This window comes from Antedon bifida, chromosome 2 (genome assembly GCF_963402885.1).
Source record: "Antedon bifida chromosome 2, ecAntBifi1.1, whole genome shotgun sequence".
NCBI lineage: Eukaryota > Metazoa > Echinodermata > Crinoidea > Comatulida > Antedonidae > Antedon > Antedon bifida.
This window is the reverse complement of record NC_136227.1, coordinates 25,178,263-25,203,977: the sequence shown is the minus strand read 5'-3', so window position 1 is coordinate 25,203,977 and position 25,715 is coordinate 25,178,263. Positions and strand designations below refer to the sequence as shown.

Sequence of the window (25,715 nt, the reverse complement as noted above, 5' to 3'; positions counted from 1 at the left end):
ACTTTTCTTACTACTAAATACCAAATTGATTTCAAAGCTTTTATCTAGCAATCATTTTAACAGTGAAATTTGTGAAATCTTATACAATTCTGCAAATAACTTGCGCCTAAAAAACTTCTGGCAATACCTATACACTTGTTTTGCATATTCTGTAGTAGTAAATGTCACAAGAAGGGACTTGTATCCATAGGCTCTTTCGGTATCATGTAATAGAAGTAAGTTGTCAGGAAATTTCAATGTCATAGGCTAATTATTGGTTGTCACTTTATGGAATATGCCATGAAGCTGTGATATGTTGTGTGTATCATTTGTGTCAATGACTGATGGTAATGATTCGAAGATGTAGCTAGAGGCTACATTCAATAATATGCACTACTGTGTAACACTGGCATATATTAATATTCACTCTAACAAATCATCATTTTCATATTTTTTTTTTATAAAAATGCTAATATTCATGATAGCTATGATCATTGACAATGACATGTAATATGGTCATATTAACTAAAAGCATCACATCTGTGACCTTGAATAGTATTATGTATCTATCCATGGAGGTATATCTGATCAACATCTCATCATAATGGTATATTTTTGTGGGTCTATTTATACATCCATGGTCTATTTTATTTTTAGCCTACAGTATTAAAAACATGCATATAAACAACACAAACAAAGTCCCTTTAACCTGTAATAATCCATCAACCATGCCCTCATGTGGGTACGCCCACATTTATCCATATATCAATGAATGAATTAATAAATAGTTATTCTAAAAAATGTACTCCAAAAATACAGCTACTATAAATCATCTATTTATTGATAACATACCAACCAATTACAGAGTTGCATAATACTTTTCTCTCATATATATTGTGAGTTGAATTTATTATTATTATATAAAAACATTATAGTGGCCCACGAATACTGATGAAAAATAGAAAATTACCAACATTAAAATCCTTTTAAGAAACACCTAAAATAAATGTCACTTTGGCTTAAGTTCTTTTTGACAGTGTTAACCAAACCTTTTAAATCAATTCCTTTATCACATTTTCTCAGTTTTCCTAAGGCCAATTTTAACAGTTGGCATAGCAACAGTTGGTCATTCCCCAACTTTTAGTACAAATGATTTAATCAGCTCACTGGTCACATAATGTTGGCATGGCAACCGTTTGCTGTTCCCTAGATACAGTACATGACCATTAAATTGAATGTCAAGGTTTATATTAGTGGAGATGGATAGGCTACATTGGATTATATTAGATATTCATTTATTACTGATGGAAAGTCCTTAGGGTGGTATGAGAATGTCATATTAGATTTTAACAGTACCCCTGTTGATATCTCCATCAATACAAGTCATGTGACATGCTAGAATAATGTGAGGTATTAGCCTAGAATTGCTAGTTTAAAATAGTACACAATGCTGAATCTAGTACGTTAGAGGCACATTATAAAATAAAAAAAATTAGAATTGTCCTAATATTAAATACATTGATCAAGAAATTAGCAACTATAGATTTTCAGTAATTAGATTTAAAGTTTTCAAATCAAAAATTATTTTGTTATTTAATCAAAGGCTTTCATCAAAAGCTGTCATTGAAAAGTACTTCAAAATGTAATCATACTGTTTCTAAACAAAACAAACTCATCTGTTGTGCAATCTGGTTTCAGCTACTCGAAAATCAACAAATAATACACAAATTAATATAGTCAGCTTATGAAAAATCAAGCAAAGAATCAGCAACTATTAGGCTTTAGAAAATAACAGATAACCTTATTTTTTCCCCCTAAATTTAAAATCAAGTATACCCTCCCAATATCAGAATTTTATAAAGATCCACAAATTGGTCCAATGTTTTAAAATGCATTCTGACAACCAGAATTTCCAAGAAAACAATCTATAATTTTAAGGAGTTCCATCATTGATTGTATAAAAAAGGTGGAGCTATAGCTTAGTGCCTTCCAATCCCAATGTCCAGGGTTCAATCGTAACCTGCGCCAGGGTTGTAAACTCACAAATCTTTCAACTCCACTCCCTAAGCATAAATTGAGATTTTTAGTTTATAAGCATGATAAATTATAAAATAGTTGCTTGATGTTGGATGCATATGAAATATAAAAAAACATAATTGTTAAAAAAAATTCCGTCTAAAAGCTAAAATGAAATAATATTTTTTTTAGAACAGACCATTTCCTGATACTATGTTGTACAAATGTTGTAAAGTGTATTATAATATATTTTGTATTATAACAATAGTTATTTCATTACTTACAGTGGCTTGAAACTGGGGCAAGTTATAATAGATTATATCAAGTTTGCGCTATACTCAGTAGTGGTGGTCAGAACTTTTGGCTTCGAACACCGTACCTACCACGATCAGGTGCAAACCGAATACATGTGGAAATAGAATTTACAATGTCGTCTTGTGATGGCAGAGGAGATGAATTGGTGCTTTCATGCAGAGAAACATTTGATTTGTATTACATAGAAGCAAATTATGACTACGCCACTGCAACTACACCATCTTGGCAGTCACCACCATATACAAAGATTCGCAGGATTGCCGCAGATGGTAGATTTTCAATGGAGAACCAAGATGTCCGAAATAAGGTCACCGAACATTTTGGACCAGTTACGCAAAATGGATTCTACCTTGCTTTCCAAGATCAGGGTGCGTGCATGGCCATTTTACGCGTACGTATCTACTATGTCACCTGCCCGTCTGTTATCGCAGGACTTGCTAGATTTCCGGAAACAATTACGGGATCGGAGGTTACATCTTTGGTGAGTGTTTCTGGTACGTGTTTGGAGAACACAGAGCGAATTGGATCTCATGATCCAATTTTTCAGTGCCAAAGTGGTGGAATGTGGACTTTGTTGCAAGGAAGCTGTGGATGTAAACCAGGCTATCAGTCTCAGGAGACCAGTTGCTCAGGTAGGAATACCGATTTTCTTCTTTTATCCATTTGTATCATTTTATTGTGTTTTAGATGGTGTTTAACTTAATACTGTATACATGCCATTTGGGCAACCAATGTCTGTCTGCAATGTTTACTTGCCATCCTTTTTTCAAATTAACTGTGAAAGAAACCCACTACAAAATCTTTGAATTCAATGTCCTGGTGAACCGTTCCAATATGATGTTTGAAGTCAGTCGTGTTAAGCGTGACTTTGTTCTGTTGTGGCCAAATATCCAGTTTAATACCTATATGCGATTTCTGCAACCAGAATGATATTCCATTTTAGGCTACTGGCAGCCATGTTGGATTTTGGCTACCATCTTAACAACGAATGACCCATATCATGCAACATGTCTAAAATATGTTTCAATGAACATGAATACTTATGTTTTGATAGTTCATTTGCCTATATGTGACTTCTGCAACAAATGAAAATGTGATTTTCCAATTTATTGGCGGCCATTTTGGATTTTGGCCGCCATCTTGAAAAATAAAGGACGACCAGAGTGGCTCCTAGGCAAAAATCAATTGGTAGGTCCCAACGAAGCTCCATGCCAAATTTGGCGCTTTTGTCCACCGTGTCACGATTTCCTCAAAATTTGTTGTTAAGCCACCTGACTAGTAGTCTTCTTTATTGATTTATTTTTCACCCCTTTCCTTCATTGTAGATACAGGGCAGCATACTTTTACGTATTTTTTATAAAAAAAAATGCCTGCTTGTCTTTTTAAAAATATCTCATTTTCAGTGATTGTTTTTAGCTATACATGTTGCTATATCTAATATAAAGATTGGCATTCGGACCTCTCTGTATTGTGCTAACATTGATTAAATAAACTGAAACTGAATTGAAGAGACACCTTGTATTGTAATATCAACCATTTTCAGTAAGATTGATGTTTGATCCATGTGTTTTGTTTTATTACATTGAAAACATTGCCTAAATGATAATATATATCATTCATTTTGTTTATTGTAAAAAAAAACCGAAGAAAAGAAATATTAATATTATAATGTTTTTTTTTTAATTATGTCTATTTTGGTAAAAATTATTGAGTATAAAAATTATGAAGCAGAACATTATAAAAAACAAATTAGCTTTTTCTGAAGAAATAAAGAGAAAAAAATGTCTAAATGATTGATGTGTTAAATGTTAACAAATGATGGCATTATTGAGTTCAAAGACAGGTCAATTGATGCACAATTTAATAATTGAGGCTGCTTTCAGATAGTAGGTTTTAAATGTATACATTGTAGTTTGTTTTACTTTTTAACTTTTATAATCATTGTGGGCTCCTCCTGTCTTTGTAAAACAGTATAATTTGTGCGAACAAGGTATAGTATTGACAATAAACTGATTATATGTGATCATTTTGTGAGGGGTCTCGTTGGCTGTAGAATTCAATTCTAAATGTGATTGTTGTTGTAATCAGTTGAAATCTTTAGTTTTAATAACTGTAAATTTAATTTAGCATCAATATCTTGTAAGTAATAAATTATTTGAAAGTATACTGAAAGGTTATTGATCGTTCAGGCAGTCTACAATGTTTGGAAAATAGAATTTAATATCTTAAGACGAGGTTATAAAATCGAGTATGTCTTTTAGTCAGTTTATTAATTCTATTTTATGATAACAATAAGTTTGTACAAGGCTTGAAGAAGAGTGGACATCTAAAGCTTGGTTGCTGCACATTTTGCTCTGCACTGTTTTGTATTGGTGGTGATAATGTGTGCCATTCATTGGCATATACTGTAGTGTCACGCATTATGCCCTACTGTTTAAACATATGTCTTGCCACATATGTTATATATACAAATAGTTTATATAGAATATTTTGGCTTGTTTTTCAAGTCAGCTCAACCTGTTATACTAGCATCTTCTAGATCTAAATCATTTGCTTCATTTTCCATCCTATGAAAGTATGTCAACTTGTATTTAAGAGAAAGCTACAGAAGTTTATTAACTTTCCAAAATGATTTATTGAATATTGAATAGAATGTAATGACTTCTTAGAAAAAGCTTTTTTCTTTTATTTTACATTAAAAAATACAATTTGAAATTTTATACGAACATTCTATCTGTTTTTATACATTTTTGTAAAATAATTTTTTTAATACAGTTATAAAAACTGATTGCCTTCTAACGGCTTGCAACATAAGTGCATTTCACAATGCACAAGTGCTTATGTGAAATATGGTATAGTTACTATTTAACAATTTTAAATGTTTTTATGCTTTTGTTAGGCCTACCTTTATATATAGGCCTATTTATAATAAATTGTTTTATGTAAAGCATTCACTTTCAGCCATCAGCTGCTGATTGCTATTTTTATACCAAATAAATAATAAACTTCAGTAAATTTGAAAAAAAAAACCCCAAAAAACAAAAAATTCTTTACTTACATTTACATTAAATTTTAAATATGTACTAAAGAGTCCCCTTTAAACATTTTGCCAAATTAGATTAAAAATAATTTATGTTATCTATTTATTTTAGTTATTTATTTTCCAATAGTAAACTCAAGGTTCACCATTTATAGGAGGGAACACTATACTATACAATATAAAAAAATACAATATATTACGAAAATCTACGAAATTTATTGCTAAAATTATCTAACTCTGGATTTCTTAAAGCAAATGAATTATAAGTTTTACTTAATCTAGGCCTACTACTAATAAAACAGTTTTTGAAGACATTAACTCTGCTAAAGGGAATGTGGAATGTACAGTTTCATGAATAAAAGTGTTCTTGAAAACATTAGTAAAAAGGTTCATCTGGATCACTGTATAGTATTCAAGTAAATTTTCTTTTGGATGATCCAAAGTCAAATAAAAATCGTAAAGCTTACGTTTTTTACTCTAGCTTTCGCTGGTCAACGACGCAGCTTAATCATGAGTGAGTCTCTGTGACTTGGACTTGTTACCATTAGATTTCGTATATGGTATAGCGCCATCTATAGATCGTTCAGGTTTTCCCAAATGGGATTGTCGGGGCCTCCTCTTTAGTAAGTTATTGTACAATTTTGGGAGTTCCAAACCGCCGTCATCTCTGTTCATAGTGTTACCATGTTTTCTTATTTTTATTGATTCTTTTATTTTTCTGTCTTTCCATGAAGATTCCGTGCCTAGTATTTTTACGTTCCAATTTGGTAAGTGAGTGAGCTTTACGATTTTTATTTGACTTTGGATCATCCAAAAGAAAATTTACTTGAATACTATACAGTGATCCAGATGAACCTTTTTACTAATGTTCGTAGAGGATTTGGACAGGAAACGGTGAAATTTATACGCCACTATGAAAACATTCAAAAGAAAGTTTCGCGCCTTAGAAATCACAGGGTGTTCAGTTTACGTTGCAAAAACTTGGGCATAACGCCTACAAGTTTGAAGTTGAGAGTGCCGATCAAGACTGAAAAGGGAAAAAAGATAATCAAACATGCAGAAAAACTACTCTTAAACGAAAGAATCACAAACGTCAGCAAGGATATCGAAAAATTTGAACGGAAAGCCAGGGGGTGTGACCGGAAATTGGAAGAGCTTGTGGACGACAGAGGGATGCAAAGCACAATACGGAATCACGTAAACAACTGCAAAGAAAGCGAATTCAAACGCACAAGAGATCGACAACTCAAGAAACTGGATACATGGAAAGCAAAAACACAACGATTAAAAGACAACCTAACACAAGATGCAGATCTAACAGGTAACCAATTAAAACAAAAATGGGTAATTAATCTGAGTAACAGAAACCTAAATTCACATGAAAAATCATTACTGGAGAAAGGCCTAAATTTTGCCGTCACCCCAACGACTAAGCCTATAGAAGACCTGATCGTAGCTAGTGAAAAAGCAGCGTACTTAGTGGGATCAAACGACCGTGATGCGCTTCGAAGTAAAATGGCCTCTATCATAAGCTCCGTAAAACTCCCACCTAGTAACATTACAAAAGATCAACACATTGCTTTAGATTCATTAAAGAAAGACAAGGACATATTAATCCTACCAGCCGACAAGGGGAGGGCAACAGTGATTCTAAACAAAGCTGATTACATACAAAAAGTCCAAGGGATGCTCAATGACGATAAGGTATACCAAGCCTTAAACCACAACCCTACCAAAAGATACAAAACACAGTATGTTAAAATATTAAAACGGCTCCTAGATGAAAAGAAAATTAGCAATAAAGAGAAAGCTACTTTATTCCCAACTGAGGAAATCACACCAAGGTTATACTGTTTACCCAAAATCCACAAACCTGATGTTCCACTACGACCTATTGTGGATTGCATAAATACCATTTACTATAACTTGGGCAAAAAATTAGCTGAAATCCTCTCTCCGTTGGTTGGCACCTCCTGCCACCACGTCGACAATTCAAAACAACTAGTTGAGGAACTAATCACGCTTGACATTCCTGAAAATCACACATTTGTCTCGTTTGACGTAGTGTCTCTTTTCACAAAAACCCCTACCGAAGAAGCCATAGAAATAGTAGAAAGGAGACTTTCACAAGATAAAACACTGAAAAAACGCACAAACATGGTCATCAGAGATATAATAGATTTACTATCACTTGTAATTAATACCACTTATTTCAGCTTCCAGGAAAAAATATATAAACAGATTGGCGGTATTGCCATGGGCAGTCCCATCAGCCCGATCGTTGCAAATCTGTATCTGGAGGACTTAGAAGAAAAAGCACTGAAAACAGCACCAGACGGAATGAAGCCAACATATTGGAAAAGGTATGTTGACGACATATTAGCTCTCATTCCAGAGGGATCAGCGGAACATCTAAACTCACACTTAAACACAATTGACAAAACAGGTAACATAAAATTTACAACTGAACATATGTCTAACAATACATTACCCTTCTTAGACATCATAATTACACTGAACAATGGAGACCTGACGACGACAGTTTACAGAAAAAAGACCCACACAGACCAATACTTAAATTTTCACTCCTGCCATCCATTGGAACACAAGTTAAGTGTGGTAAACACTCTGGTTGACAGATGTGAAAAAGTTGTCACTAAAAAAGACGAAAAACTAACAGAAATGAAAAAGATCAAACATGCGCTCGTTGGGTGCGAGTACCCCAATTGGTCCATGGACAAGATAATCCAAAAAAGATCGGAGAAAGGAAAAAAAAATGTCAAACAAAAAACAAAAGATACAACCAACAAAAACAAAGGAAACATAGGGATACCATATATACCAAGAATATCAGAAAGAATTAGACGCTGCTTATCTAGTTACAATGTCAACACTTATTTTACTCCACAAAACAAATTAAGAAATCTTTTAGTTCACCCAAAAGACAAAATAAAAAATGATGACAAATCTGGTGTAATATACCAAGTAAATTGCAACAACTGCGAAAAAGCATATATAGGAGAAACAGCTAGAACCTTATCCACAAGGATAAAAGAACACAAAGCAGATGTCACTTCACATTGTACAGGGATCCTAACACGTTCAGCCAGAAATTCAGCTTCAGAAATTGTTCACAACTCAGCTATCACCGATCACATGACCACTCACACTCACTTACCAAATTGGAACGTAAAAATACTAGGCACGGAATCTTCATGGAAAGACAGAAAAATAAAAGAATCAATAAAAATAAGAAAACATGGTAACACTATGAACAGAGATGACGGCGGTTTGGAACTCCCAAAATTGTACAATAACTTACTAAAGAGGAGGCCCCGACAATCCCATTTGGGAAAACCTGAACGATCTATAGATGGCGCTATACCATATACGAAATCTAATGGTAACAAGTCCAAGTCACAGAGACTCACTCATGATTAAGCTGCGTCGTTGACCAGCGAAAGCTAGAGTAAAAAACGTAAGCTTTACGATTTTTATTTGACTTTGGATCATCCAAAAGAAAATTTACTTGAATTCTTGAAAACATGTGGCACATAAAAGGCATTTTATTGTAAATGTTTTACAATCAAAACACACATCTCAAATTTGATGAAGCATTTGTTTCTTGTTGTTTTAGAATATATACTGTTATTATTCTAATGCAATAGCGTGGCTGTATTATTGCAAGTAATAAACTGCATCCGTAGTACTCTAGGTTGTTGCCCTGGCAAGACTGTTGCTCTATTTGGCTTTAGCTTTAAGCAAACTTACGCATTATACTTTGTTTTCTCTAACCCAGATCACTAATGTAAAGTGCTTGATATAGAAACACTGGCATTAATCGTGACCTATATAAAACATAATGAATAATATCCATTATAATGTCTATTATGTATCAGCTTGCTCTAATTGTTAATTGTTGATGTGTAACTGTTGGTTATTTTGGACTAATTAATATTTCACATCATCAACTATTAAATAACAAAAACAGTTTAATTATTTGCTATTTTATTTACAATATTCAATTTATAACAGAAAGTTTTTAATAATTAATGATTCCATCGTTAATTATTTAATTCTTTTTTTCATCTCAATATGTGATCTTGACCTACAATGTGTTCTGTTTGAATCTATCACCTTGATAAAGACACAAATTAATCATTCACATTGATTGATTAATTTAAACCGTAAACCTTTAATTTGGTTAATCAGGCATTTTAATACTTTCTAATCTGTTGTTAATTATTTATTAAGCGCTGCCACAACAGTATCATTTACAAAATTTACTCACTTAACTCACGTATAACTCACATAATTAAGCATAAAAAGACAGAACCACACTGCATGATGTATGCAATCTAGACACCTTGCCAACAAATATACTATCACGTTCCTTTATTATGATTAAAAATAAAGATGAGTATACTTGTACATAACTTTGTAAATTCTATGATTCTCAAATTTGGCAAGGTGTAAGTGAATAAGCTGTGATTTGGAGCATACTGGGCTGAATTGTGCAACCTTTTCTGTACTGCTGGCAAACAATGCACGTTCATCTCCCCATGGAGGTATCCCTCCATGATCTCCCCAATCCCACAATGACAGATGGATAAGGATAAACCAGAACAGGCATACAAAATATTCCGGGTTCTTTCGTGGTTTATTAATGTACAGTAAATACTGTTACCTATATAAATGTATATTTCTAGTCATACATTTTGAGATTTACCAAATGTATTAACTGTTTGTAGCATTTAATTTTCATAATGGATTTAAGCCTAAATTATTATTGAAGACCTGCATTTTTGCAGACACTTAATTTTTGGGTAGTTAAAAAATAGCTTTGTAGTTCATCAATACTATACTAGTATGTCATTCACATATTAATGCTGCTACTCAATAAGTTATAATACCTTGTTTTGGGAAAAATATGAACAGATGCCAGATCCATATATGATTGTTTGTTATTTCCGACCCAGCAACTTTGTTAATCACTTTGTTTTTGTGTTGATGTATAAAAGAAAACCCTACTCCATTTTATGATTAATCGTCGTAAAGTGTGTGTAAAAAATATTTCTTGTTCTTTTGCAATTTATTGTTCAAGGTGTTTTTTTTCTCTTCTAAATATGGATTTATTGTTTTCGCTAATTACAAACGGCCTTGTGAATGCTTTTAACCGTATTGTTATGTTGCATACGATGTTGTTGCCTTCTTTATCAGAACATTTTACAAAGACATAATGTTGCCCTTTATTGTTCTTAATTATTGCTCCTAATACCACCTGCTTTTGTGCTTTGACGATACATGTTTTGATTGCAATTTTCATCTGGTGTGATTTGAACAAACTTATTTTTTAATTATTTAAAGTTGAGTAAGATGTCCTTCTGAAAAAATAATTTTAAAACAAATCTATAGGAAAGACATTTAAATGTTTAGTAATTTAGAAGAGAAATTTTTCTTTTTTGTTGATCCAATAGATCGAAAGTACTAAAAATGGAATTTACTTGTGGAATGATTAAAATAGTCAATTGGAAGCCCATTGTCTGTAATTTTTTTTAAAAGAGGTAAAAAAAAATCATAATTTTTTTGTCGCAGAAGTGAATACAGTATTCTTTACTCTACGAAGTGCCCTATTAAAAATTTAATTCTATTCATCTTTATTATTTATGTTTTGGGACAATTGAATAAATTGTCAATAAAACAAAATTAAACTTATAGCAAGTAAAGAGCATATTTCATTTTATTTTGAGAGGAATAAGAAAATGCAAACACATTTTATTGGAAAATTAAGGATTGAAAAGAAGGACCTTGTGAAATTGTATCTTTTTTTTTGGCCTGGATGATTGTAACAGCGTAGGCCTATAACCGAAAAGTTGGTCGCTGATTTTTCAATAGTACTAGGAGGGTATAACTTTTTGTAGGTTAGGTATAGATTGAGTAGAAGGTGTTAAGCAGGCCTGTGTTTATAAGGCTAGGTTACTGTATGGAATGCCATGAGTACAGTAGGAATACCATGAGTAGGCCTACATTACTAGAAAAGCAATGGCTATGCTATAATGACAGAAATTCTCAAGATACTGCCCTCCATCCATTATAGAAATCTTTCCCTGTCAACATTTGAATGTGTACATAATGTGCCTGAATTATGTGTAGGTGAAAGTGAGGGATGGTTAACATGAGTCATATTATTCCCAACATCTTACTGGTTTTGAGTTAATTGACTGATTTATATTCACACATGATGAAGGATCAACTGTATTTGTGATTAGTTAAAATAGCCAATTATCAATTGTTCAATCTAAACCAACGTCTATCAATCTTGCGCATGACAAGGGAATGGAAAGCTGTCTAATATTATGGGGGAAACATGCTCTAGGTTTAGTAGTGACATCTTCAATTTCACAATTGAATTTAACGTTGCCATTTTATTTTTCAGTACTGGTACAAACAAGAAGGAAAGTAGAATGATTGTACTCTACTTTTTTACTCTATTTAAGTGATTTTATAAAAAAATACATAGCATTTTTGTAATGTAATGTCGAATGCACTGTGCACTCCACTATCTAATGCTCTCTTTGTGACTTAAAATTTCAATATCCAACTTAAATTGAAAAAAAATTACCTTAAATTATGATAAAAATGCTATATTTTTGGCAAAGCAATAAACTGGTCACAGATGCTTTTAATTTCCAGCTTTTAGCTATAATTTAAAGTAGCATATTTTTGTGTAAGTGATTGGGACTATTCTGTGTCGTTGACTTCTTGTACGGCATTTATTGCACATCATATTTTCACTGCATGGTGAGAGATAATGAAGCTTTAAATTAAATTAACCAAAGAACGTGCCATCATGCTTAAATTCACCTGGGTTACTTACCTTTAGCACCCTAAGTTGGTCAAAAAATGAACATGTTGGTTAGTGGTGAGCCACTTGTCATAACACCAGCTGGGTCTCTATATTGTACCCTCTGATTATTCAATATCTTGCACATGATATATCTGTTTATTTTATACAAGATATATGATATAGATAGCAAAATATTGTTCATGTTTATAAAGCTGATTTTGTATCTTTACTAGTTTGTAGCCAGCCACCAAAATATTTTTGATGATGAAATTTAAAGATAAGAGATTGTATGTATCTTATCTGATGTAGGCCTAGTAAAAGATACTAGGAATTGATTGATACAGTTTGAATGTTGCTGGTTCAATTTAACATCTTTAACAAACTGAAGCTCATGATCTTAAGATAGACCCTTGAAGAATATATACAATATAAAAACAATGCAAATAAAAAATAAAAAAATATTATTTGACTCATGTTTAAATATACAGATAAACATTCAATAAAAACAGAATTGCTGTACTGTATAGTAAAAAATGTTCTTAATTATTTAGTTAATAATTTAACCATATTTAACCATCAATTCATGATGTAAATCCACCAATTCAGGGAATCATTATAGTGTTGTACATATCAAACAATACCAAAATACAGTATTTTAAATATCAAAATAACTGAAATGCGATGTATTCTAATTAATAATTAATTAATAATATTGCAGTTTTAGAATAAGTAAAGCAATCAAAGAAATAAATGAAAATAAATGGTTGAAAGAATTCCTTGCACACCTGTAAGAATTCCTTGCACACCTATCAATTACTCAATTAGGCCAATTAACACATTTTTTTCATGTTAATATCTGGTTCAATTTGCCTCATAAAGGAATTAATACAGTGTTGTTGTTGTCCTTTAAAAAGCAATCATTCACGTCATTACCATCTGCAACTTGTGTAAGGAATCCAGTACTGAATATCAGTAAATAACTGCACTGTTTATAATATACACACAATATTAATGAACTTTAATCACCAAAGACTAATCATTCCTTCACTGATAAACTACTGTAGTCTTCTAATTCTAACTTAAAATTAATGACATCGTTATTGCGGAACATAATTTTTTTTTGCCGTATGAAACTATGAAATAAACTGCTGTATGTTATGACTGTGTTACGGAAATTACATCGATTTTGTGCACAGCTAAATTGGAGACATCACTTTAGTATGCATGTCTGTAACAGGTTGTTGAATATTTCCCATTTCGGGCCTTACAGAAATCAATCTTTTCATTTCTCCCCCTGTCATATAAATCTTCAAATCTCGTTTTCTACTTGCGATTAATCCTAAAAAGAAATGTAGTTAAACTTTAATTTATCTCAACCGAAGAAATTATCTGCAGTTTAAAACTGTTGCTAATGTAACGACAGCAAGAAAGAGTTATTGCTGTCTTGTACTATACATATTTATTTTACCTGTTTGTGTCCGTCTTGTCTAGCCATATGACAGCAGTAGTAGAATTAATCAATAAACTTGAATTAAACAAATATTTTTAATGTTGCCACCCTGCAATACTTAATAAAATGTAATATGTCAGCATATGAACATGTTGCAAGTCAGTGAAGATAAGAATACTGATGCTGTACAATAATATTTACTGTAATATACATAATTACACAGAATTTGCCAATGCCCATTGTAATAGTAAAACAAAAACCTTTCAATTAAACACAAACATATCAATATTAAGTATTTTAATCTCTTCTAATCTCATTACCAGGATTTTCTGCATGAACATATGTTTTCCTTTTCAAAGCATATACTGTATATACTTATCGCACTGTAAGACATTCACATGCTGGTACATCGTCCACTACTCCAGGTTATACAGTACATACAAACACATACTAAGTCTTTCATTTAGATGTGCTAATACCCCAAAAATGTCCTACTTTGAAAAAAACACAGCAAAAAACAAGAGACCTAATTTCCTTTTTAAATACTTATCCCCAAATTTAAATCAAATTCTTACACATATATGTGTCATTAAAATCAAATAATCTTAGCCATAGTTTCCAGCCACACTCTCTCACTGGACCCTAGCCGCAGCCACACTTGCCCACTGGACCCCAGCTGCAGCCACACTTGCCCACTGGACCCCAGCCCCAGCCACACTTGCCCACTGGACCCTAGCCGCAGCCACACTTGCCCACTGGACCCCAGCTGCAGTCACACTCGCCCACTGAACCCTAGCCCCAGCCACACTCGCTCACTGGACCCAGCCCCAGCAACACTCGCCCACTGGACCCCAGCCCCAGCCACACTCGCCCACTGGACCCCAACCACACTCGTTCACTGGACCCCAGCCTGGGTTTGTTTGCTTCGCTCGCAAGACCCCTACTACCATGTGCTACAGTGTTATTGTGCAGCAGGCCTATTGATGCTTTTGACATCTAAGTATGTTCATGCTATGAACATGATGTTTTTGAATGACAGTCACTTCAAAGTAGAGCGTTTATATTAACTCTCGGAAAATTTATACACTAAAGTGGATAAAATTAGAATGACTCAAATAAAATGTTTAAAACAATTGAAAATGGAAATGAAATTATATCGACACAGTTGGATTTAATGTTTTATCATCAAAAATGAAATTTAGAGTATTAAACTATATTCTAAAACTAAAAAAAATTGATAATAAGTTCAAAGAGATTTTGTATCATGATTTTTTATTTATACCCTTATTTAGAAAATGTATATATTGTTCATGAATTGCTTATGGCAATGGACTGTAGTTCATTTGGAGTACATACTAAAGAAACCTTGATTTATTAGTCTCCTATATTACAATTTATGATCACATTGCATATGTATGCCACAATGTAACATACTGTATAAAAAGCTTCTTCATATTGTTATCTTTTCATTTTTTCATGAGATTTTACAAAATGCTTTGTTTACTTAAATGTTTCTAAATCTTTCTTAATTATATTTTATACTATAGTAGGGTAATAATGTATATAGTGGAGTAAGTACAAAATGTGTTTTGCATTTTAACTAGTTTATTTATTTTTATAGTGTAGTCTATATCGTGCCTAACTTACCTGGATAAACCAACAATAATCATATCGATTCTCGGGGAGTCGTCCATCGTCAGGAGTTTCCCATACTGTGACAAGACAACTGGTCAGGCTATTCACTAATAATACCATAGTCACTAAAGTAATTTTGTGTTTGAAATGCATGTATAAACTAGAACAGATAAAGAATATATTATGATTGACACTAAATCAGTGAAAAAAAGGAGAAAATTTGAATCTGGTTAGAAAATGCATTTATTGTCAAATTGACACAATCTCATTTTATTCTAGGTGTTTTTGATCAAATACTGCTATTTTAATATCAAATGAACAATAATTTTAAAAGCCTTTGTCACAAAACCGCGATCGATATAACTCAAGACAAGCTAATAACCATCATAGAATAGATGTCAAGATTATAAATGACTTGTCTATAAAACAATTTCACCCAGCCTCTGTAGGTAGTGTTATGCCGATATTGTAGACATACAATTAGCTTTATAAAAGCAAATGATAAAAATTTCAAGAAAGAGATGATTTGTATTTTTTATTATGTATGATTCTTTTATTTTAAAAAATAAGAAAAATTGGTATAGGTTTTCCTCCAATTAGAGACCATGTGCTGATTTTGTACATATTAGAGTTATATAATAATAATTTTGAAATTTCAGCTAGTGTGAGTAAAACCGTTTTTATTTTTTTGCAAATTTTGTAGGTAAAATTGTTAGGTGAAACAGCTAATTAGCCTATTACTACCATTTAATTATGATATTACATTTAATACTAAACTAAAAAAAATAGGATTATAAAATTATTTTTTATTTTTTTTCTAACTACAATATTAATATTAAATTTAATGTGTCTCCCATTTTTCAAAATTCTTTTATTTGTAAGTAATTGTCTTGTGATAAAATAAATTATAAACACATCAGTAATTCTAATTTTAAATAATGAGAAAACCAAATGGAGTTACTTGTCTATTGATATGATTTAATAATTACACCTCAAATGGCTATCTGATAGTTCTATAGCATATGAGGTCAACTTCACTGTTAATCTCATAAAAAAATTAGTTAAAGTAATTGTTTTAACAATTATCCAATAACCATCTGTTTCTTTAAAAGAGGTTTTAACTAATATATACAGTTTGTGGACTAACTTATTATACAAACTATGATACTCTCTACATCTTTGTTTAGCCATGGATGGAAATGTGAAATTACTCCATACAATATGCCCATTTAATTGTTTTCTTTTGTAATTAACTGGTGTCATAAGTGAAGAAATTTACACTTGAAAAATCGCTTCCAAAGATTGATTCATTTGGAAATATTTAATTCAATCACGGCAATCAGACAAGAATCTAAACATTAAAAAGTCGGTGCCGACAAACGTTTTCTTTCCGATTAACTTACAATAGAGGTAATGACTTGAAAGTAAGTAAATCGTGTTGTTTGTTAAAGTGAGTTGGATGAGGCGTGATTTGAAGTATTTAATAATAACAATTTACTTATGATTTGAATATTAAACATTGTAGCTTAGTTTCATCTGAAAGTAAAGTATTAGTCTAAATAAATAATACTGTTATGTATTGTATTTGTGTTTTCTACAAACTGTCTATAATCATGTTGTGTAGGCTAACAAGGCTAAAATAATAATTAATTTGTATTTTCAATGCAAATGGATTTATAATTCCGTCACTAGATTTTCTCATTTAATATTGTTTACTTATTTATAATAGCAATATCTAATTGGTTTTTAAATGTATTATGTCTTAAAAAATAATTGAATTCCATTGATATTATAGGCCTTGTAAGTAAATAAATAGTAAACATATTTTTATTATTAATATTCATTAGAATTTGTATAAAGGTACTTTATTGTTGTGACAATTATTTAGACTTTTTTTGGTAGATATGTTTAAATTTTGTCCTACTAATTGCATTTATCTGGCTGTAAATAAGAAACCATTTTTGCAATAAAAAAAATATTAATGAACAAATGACCAGAGATTTTGATATTAATGCAAAAAAAAAATTTCCTGTCAAAAAAATGTCTGTAAAAATGTATTTCTAAAGTGAAATATATATTACGATGTTATATAAAAAAAAGAAAATAATCTATATGTATTCTGCATAGTAGAAATGTGGCAGATGCATTTTAAAAGATAATATTATTAGCACCATCATCTGATAAATATTACATAAAATCATGACAATTCACAAGCTCAATTTATTGTAACACATGTTGAATGAATTCCTTTAAATGACAGTTTACGTGAAAGATTCTTAAATGTATATACGATGACATATAATTACAAGTGCTATCAATACTGCATATAAAATGTAATGTGTAAATGATAGTCATGATTATTGTCTTTGATAACAATTGCATGAATTTTTTTTCAGCATTTTTTTGGTTAGAAATCATGAATTTATCTTTTAATATATTTTAGAATGTTGGCATATGAAGCAGAAGATTCTGGGTTTGAATCTCAGATGTTGTAGATTTTTCTTATTATTTTTTTTTTCTCATCTTATCTGTTTTCAGTACTGTATATCACTGGGCAGTAGATTTTTTCTATGCCTGTGAATTTATTGAATATACAATTTGGATTGCTCACACTTTTTATTACAATATTTTCTGGATAGTGCAGAAGTGTCGAACATGTTTGGAAAAAAAATTCTTTTAAAAAGGAAATTCCACCTGAATTGACCAGAAATGTTAACATACTTGCCTACCAATCCCAAAGTTCAGAGTTTAAATCATGGCTCTACCCCATTATAGCCTAGTACCATAATTTCATGCCCAAATTAGTGGGCCTAATACCACTGACTAAGTTATGAGGCTTATAAAACAGGTTTTAAATTTCCCATCTTATAATTGGCAGCGAGTTATATGTTGCTGTGGTGAAATACAACAAAACTCAGAACAACTATCACATCACATCACTTATAATAGTTCAGTGCATTAGAATTTTCTTATGCACACTGGGGAAAATATTAAGAAAATGGTTAAATAATAATTCTGCAGTCATTGATTTCACAGATTTAACAACATCATTCTTCTTTCGAAATTGAATATATTACTATATTAGAATTCTTCTCATAAATTTTGTTGACACCACAACACTCTAAAGATTTACTTATCAAGGAATAGTGAATTGTACAGAAGTAACATTTTTTAAAACAAGACAAATTTACTGTATGTTAAATAAAGACGTGATTAATAGAAGCTGTCAGCTGTGAAATGATGATACCAAGCGTTTGTGACCGGTACTTGCCTTTTGTATAATAGCATTTATTTACATCATTGGGCACAGGTCGTGTGAATTGTCCAATTATTTTCTGCCTTATTAACCGCAGACTTCCGAAAATAGTATGTATAATGAGAAACGTAGACAGAAGAGAGATCGGATACATTATTGTTTGTTTGTTTTTGTTTTGTTTCGTAACATCTATTTGCAGACTCTGACACTAAAAATAATACAGTGATAAAAAAAAATATGCAAAGCAATTAAAAAGTGATCGAGTCCATCTTTCAAATGCAAATGCATCTGTTGTTGGGTGAGCCTTATAAATAAAGGAATGAATATGAATTGAAAATTTAAAATATTGAAATTTAATAAATAAATACATAAAGAGTGGAATTAATATAATAAAGCATTATAGTACTATTTAGTATAGTTAATACAAAAAAAATAACCAAGGCGAGTCTTAATTGTTTTGAATCTTAATGTATACCTTTTATTTGGTCTATTAAGGTGAAAATAAGTGCTTATATTTTTACATCTGAACACAGTCGTAGAGGAAAATATACAACTGATATTTGTCCTAGAAGGCATTATTCATCCTAGAGGGCAATTAACTATCTATACACTAGTGCATCACCTTAAAACATTAATAGCACTACATTTAAATGATAAAACCTTGAATGAAAGCACAATTGAAATGTATCTGTACTCAATATAACACATTAACATCTTGTAATAGTCAATTTTATCTCAACAACAAGGCCAGGAAAATAATTTGAAGACAAATTAAAAAGGACAATGTGACCTCAATTAGGTCATTTTAATACTATATAGCAATAGGCCTATGGATTCTCATGATTATATTATGTTGTTACCAAATGGAAAAGAAAAATATATACAATATATAATGTACTGATTATTAATTGTATTCAGTTTAAAATTTAAAAATAAAAAGTATACTATTGAATCAACCATCAGATACTATATTCAAATTTAAAAAAACAATTAATACTACACATTTTTTTTCTGCCTAACGTAAAATCGAATTATAGCAATAGGTTCTCAAGTGTGTATTATAGTATAACATTTTTTTTTTAATGAAAAATTCTCTGGAAATTTTGAATTTACAACCTTTCTCTTACAGGCTTACATACTGATTGAATACATATTTCTTTGGTATTAGCAATTTTTAACCTAAAAACTTTTCATGAAACAAGCAGCCTTACAAGTTAAAGACAAACCTTGATATTACATAATTCCAATCATTTAATTTACCTACAAAAATAACGCAGCCTCCCCAATCAATTTACCACTATCGTAAACCAATATTGAATCTTAGACAAAAATTGAACGGTAGCTTATTGGATCATGTGAAGAGGGTTGAGCTAAAATCACAAGGTAGGCCAATTGCCTTACGATTGCAGGGTCCGTAATCATAGCTACTTAAAGTGTGAGTGGTCTGCTGATTATATCCAAAGCCATATGGCATAATACCGTGCGGTGCCTGTGATCTCCTAATACGGACGTTATCCATTGGTTTAAAGGATGCCTATTGCCTCTTAGGAGAGGAAATATGTGATTACCATATCGTATCTTGTTTTTATAATGTTATTTAAGTACTATAAAGTGTATTGATAATCCAGACATAATTATCAGGTAATTTTCATAAGAATTGTTTAAAAATCGGATGTGGTAATAAATAAACAATATGAAACAATATGACATATTTTTTTAAAAATTGAAAAAAATATTTAAAAAAATACTTTACAAAAATTATTTAAAAGCAATATGCAAAATAATTTTCTCTTAACTTGATTAGTACCCTTAATATAATTCTTAATTATTTAGGTATTAATTGCAATAAAGCAAAATATTAGACAGGAAATATCATTGATCTTGAATGATCTTTAGTGATTGCCTGAAAACTGCTACACCATACAAATTTAATTAGTGGGTGTTGCTTAATGCGCCAAGAATGAATCCATGCAATTAAATTATTTCATTGTGATTATACTGTATGGTTTTAAACGACTTCATTTCTTGAAGATCAATCATCAGGTTATCGCGGCGAGTTGTCTCTCCCTCCGTTGTTATTATTTCTTATCACAGGGTTTATCTAATTAGATTTAATAACAGTTGGATATTAGACATGGCAGAATCTTTATTGATTTTATTCAAGGATGTTTTTCTTATGGCATTCTTGCGATGAAATTCATGTTAACATGGCCCTCCTTGTGACAAACCTAGCTACCCCTGAGGATATGTGCCTAAATCCACCCAAAAGTTAAGAATAGGTTATTTGATCTTGATTAAAATCTTACAACTAAGTTGGCGCTTAATTAACCACAATTGATTCTATTGCTTGACTTAGATTGATGACTTGCGTTCTGTAGTTCAGTAAACTAGCTATTTACCTCAGACATTTTTATGTCCAGGCACCAGTACAGTATGTAATTGATTATTGCCAAAATGGTGTCAACGCTTTGGGTTAGAATATCTGAATGGTCTATTTCATGCCTAGCTTACCTGGACAAACTGACATTAGCCCTTTGCCCACAAAGTGGAGGACAAATATGTGCGTATGTGCATATAATGCGTTATCAACCCTAGCAGGAGAGGATATATTTAATAAGACTAATCCAGTGATGCATCAGTGATTTTAACCTTAACCAATGAAAAGACCATGATTAGCAGGCCAACAGCATACCTGTACAGCGAGAGCTAAGCGTCAAACTATCAGGTTTTCAAACAGTGTACAGTTGGTATTTCCATACATGTTTGATAAAAAATGACTGGGGTAATAATGTTTCAGCGCTTAGAGGTTTCACAACATTAGGCGCTATATAAATCCAGGATATTATTATTATTATTTTCATAAATACATTAATCAGATAATTGTCCGACGTGAAATTAAATTAGAATGCAAATGTAGTAAGTAGTAAGAACAAATCAGTATATTTTTGAAGGTAACATTATATAAATAAAAATAACAAAAAAACTTTACAATGTAAACTGTAATCCGTTTGTCATAGTTCTATCTGCTTAGACCTAAATGATCAGAGAGTTTAAATGCAAGGCATTGACTTGACTTTTAACACCACAGATTACCGTACGCCTTGATAACAAACCAAGCGCTGTGAGTCCGAACATACCCTAGTCTACAGTATAGAAATAAATTAAAGAAATCATTGTGACATTTTCTACAGTAAATAAGGTACAGTTCATAATAAAATTGTTTTGGTAAACTTGTAATAGATTATTATTCTTAAACTCAGTTGTTCTTATTTCCATTTTTTAAACCATTAAAAGCAAACAATACAAGATTTAAATTAAATTAAATCAACATAATTGACATAATTAAAAAACTGAGGTAGATTTTTAGTATTACTAAATCTACTAATGTTTTTATTATTAATTGCTTAGGGAAAAACATGAAGAAATTGTACTTTTTATTGTTAATTTACAAAAAGTCATTGTTATTGGTTGTTATTTGGTATGTTTTAAAAAGTAGGTCTTTAAGTATAAAAAATAGAAATAGTAAATTACATAAAAACATCAGTAGTAACAAGATAGATGCTTTGAAGTATCAGTGAGATTCATCATTCACTTGACTATTTAAGTGTACATGACATCAAAATGAAAATTTTATGCCGAAAATAAAAACATATATTCATTGCAAATTCCCTTCCATTTGAATGTCACTTACAATAAATGGTTGTTGAATAGGATGAAAATTAACTGCAGAAACCGCTCTCGCATACGAATCATGATGACGAATTCTTATCAGTTGCCTGCAACATCCTATCGCAGTGTAACACTAACGCAAAACGTGTTCGCCATGCGATTCCACCTGAAATTTATATGTTCAGCTGTTTTAGGTGCATTTGGATCAGATAGAGTTACGCATTTGAATTCTCTTTGGTCATAGGTTGAATGTTTTGTCATATCCCTGCTGAGCTTTGTCTTTCAGGCTAAGCTGTCAGAAATGATCTGATTCAATGTTGTTTTGGAACATCAATTTGATATTATCTGTATGGCTCTAATCCATTCTTGACCCGATTAGCAATAATCAATAGAAACAACAAGAATACATACTGGTTAAAACAATGTTTTAAAAGCAATGAACAAAAGATTGATTTTAAGACAAATTATTCAAATTTTTCTACTGTATCTTCATGAAATCTTCACACAAATAGTTTTGATATACATAACCCTTGGTTATTCATTATATATTTAGATAGACAGAAAAACAAAATATTTAATTTATATATCAAGTATATTTTCACAGATATAGATAGATATAGATAGATAGATATAGAATCCACCAAATAATTTAAAAGTTTCAGAAAGTTAAATCTATTTTTGTAATAAAATACATCGTCTAGAAAGGCTCTAAAAATGACACAAACATATTAATGCCTGACTTGTTTCCAATAAAATGAAATGGTGTGAAAGTTGGGCTGTGCTTCCTGACTGTTATTATTAAACACCATTATATGTGGTAAGCAACACCCTTTAAATAAAATGTTTATCTGCTACTATAGTCCTGGATAAACCGACAATAGCCAATGCGCTCTTCAGTGGGAGAGCTATGATACAAAAAGATAAAGTTCCTTGAACCCTCTTTACAATAATTACCACACCTTGCCACCACCATCATCATTTCATAAATTAAAATCGTTGGAGATTGTAACGTGTTATAAGCTTCAAAGAGTATTGATAAACAAAAATATAATTAATAGTTTCCTCTCCAAATAAAATGCTGATAAATGTGGAAATATTGAACCTAAACATTTTGGCATGCTTCTCAATTCTTGTACAATAATACTGTAACTTTCCAATACTTGTAAACATATTACTGACAGTTTAAAGTATTGTGAATGCAAATAAGCTGAGTGCCACATACAATTACCAGTGTTGGCTCATGGCAAAATAATAAAAGTTTTCACTAAAAGCATTAGATATCTTGTTTTCTCAAGGATGCAATATATCGGCACGAGCTTTCAGTCAGAATAGAATTTTATCTGTATTTATGCAAGGATAGGCAGGTGAATACAAAAAAAGCAATATTATAACTGTTAATGTTTATTGGTCTTGGCACTAGGAAATAACATTGTAAGTAAGCCTAATTTTGACATTCTGTATTCCATGGAGGTGCACATCTTAGGGTGGTGGAAAACAAGTTTAGAAACTTTGAGTGAGTGAGTTTGTGGTCAAGCGGTTAAGACAGTGGCATGGCAAGGGTTCGAGCCTCACTCGCTCCATGGTTCTGGTCGTAGAATAAGTCTTCTCGCATACGGACTATAAACTGTAGGTCCACTGTACACATCTAGTTCATGTGTATTTGAAAGAACTTAGTACATCTTTTGAGACGAGTAGGAATTTCCCCAGTGTAGTGAGTACACACACAATCACTGCTGACTGCCGTGGGTTCATAGAGGTCTAATCTGAATTCCCTAATTTTCTCCAGTTAAGCCTTAGTACGATAAGCTTTACCTTTAAATTGAAAAATTGGTTCATTCTTTAAACAATCAAGTATTGTTGAAACAATATGATTGGTCAGTTCCATCAGCTCCAAAGTTGTATTCGCTTCCCAATTATGACTCTGCTTTCTGATTTGATTAATACATTCTTGTTTACTCCACCCATCTGTGCACCAATTTCAATAAGACTATTTCAGTACAAGTACACATTTTTATGTTAGATTTTAATTTGATTATCTAGTATAAATCTCTTCATATGACATACTGCTGAATATATGCTGTTGTCGTCAATTCCATTTACTAATTGATTTAAGCAATTTCATTGTCAAAGTTGAGGAACGGTAATTTTCACATTTTATTTGCTTTGTTTCGTTCCACTACTAACTATAAGATACTAATTTACCGGGTCAGCAATCTTGATTGTTTATTTCACACTTTCGTTCTTTTTTATACAAAAAAAAGCACTTTTGAACCTGTAAAATGAAAAAAAAACATATGCAATTATGTATAGAATAAAGAAAGATACTAATAAATTCATTTTTCTTTTCCCTAACCACAACAAAAGTTACAGACCAATATAAATAGTTAACATACACAAGCAAAACCTAGGGTGTCTCATATTTCCTTGGAGACCTTCTAATTAAACAGACAGTTCAAAAGGTGACATTTGTAAACAGCATTATATATTATTAATTTGTATTTTGATTTGTTTTTCAGCTTTAGTCAAAGGCATCTCCTATTCTACTACTTCCCTTTTTGTGGGTTCCCATTTGTTAGACAAGACACAATAGTTAAACCTATTGGGAATTCCCTTTGGTGCAATACCACTGTACTGTATTCTCTTTGTATCCTCTGTTGGTTTTCCTATTTTAATCAATTTAAATGGCTAGCCAAAACTGTGACAGAGGTTATGTACATACAAAATATTTGGGTGAAAACAATTCTTATGGTTATATTATATTTATATTTATCATGTTGGGGTGAAAATAGCAATAGCAGCAAGGTTATGTAAATTGTAGGCGTATGTATTTAGACCTTAGGGTAGGCGAATAAACTCATATTGGTTTTCTAGGTCTGTCTCATAACCTATTCTTTTATTATTTATCAAAACAAATGTGGTATATTAATGTTTACTGAATGAAAAGATGGTGTATGTATTTGTATGTTTCCAAAGTATGAAACTAGCTATTATGTATTCATTGTGTTTTCAAATGTTATTTATAACCCTAGGTACCTTTAGAATATTGCAATAAATCAAAATAAACTAGTTATTATGATCTAATCATACCATGCTGAGGGTATTAAACAGTCGTTAACCATACCATTAAACCGTTGGTATTATTAGATCTTTCTGCATATCAAGCAGACGATTCCCAGTTTGAATCTTGGCTGGGAACTTTTTTCTAATTTTCACAGATTTCCTTATCTTCAAAGTTTATAAATTAATTACTTTCCAGTATATCAGTGTTTCTCATGCCTCTAAATTTATATTATATAATAACAGTTGATAATGAGAATACATTTATTGCTGATACTGTACTATCAAAGAATGATATAGAGTCTACTAATACATATGAGAGGAAGAAAATAAAATAAAAATATGTTTGAATAAAAAATGAAATATTGTTTCTATAGGCCTATTAGTATTATTACCTTTATCACAGATTAAAAAAAAAAAAATCAACATCTGGTGTTTTATGTGAATGACT

The 25,715-nt window shown here is 31.3% G+C and overlaps 2 protein-coding genes across 4 annotated transcripts in view; both read left to right on the top strand.

Moving 5' to 3' along the window:
* Positions 1 to 25,715, top strand: part of LOC144858728 (ephrin type-B receptor 1-B-like) — a 141,541-nt gene that overhangs the window by 16,744 nt on the left and 99,082 nt on the right. For all 3 annotated transcript variants that reach the window (XM_078714827.1, XM_078714828.1, XM_078714826.1), the window contains exon 3: positions 2,282 to 2,942. In XM_078714827.1, coding sequence (XP_078570953.1) covers positions 2,282 to 2,942 — 661 coding nt within the window. The remainder of the gene's footprint in view (positions 1 to 2,281; positions 2,943 to 25,715) is intronic.
* Positions 6,200 to 25,715, top strand: part of LOC144834555 (uncharacterized) — a 258,410-nt gene continuing 238,894 nt past the window's right edge. The window contains exon 1 of the mRNA XM_078689408.1: positions 6,200 to 8,828. Within this exon, the coding sequence (XP_078545534.1) occupies positions 6,200 to 8,791 (2,592 nt within the window). The 3' untranslated portion in view covers positions 8,792 to 8,828. The remainder of the gene's footprint in view (positions 8,829 to 25,715) is intronic.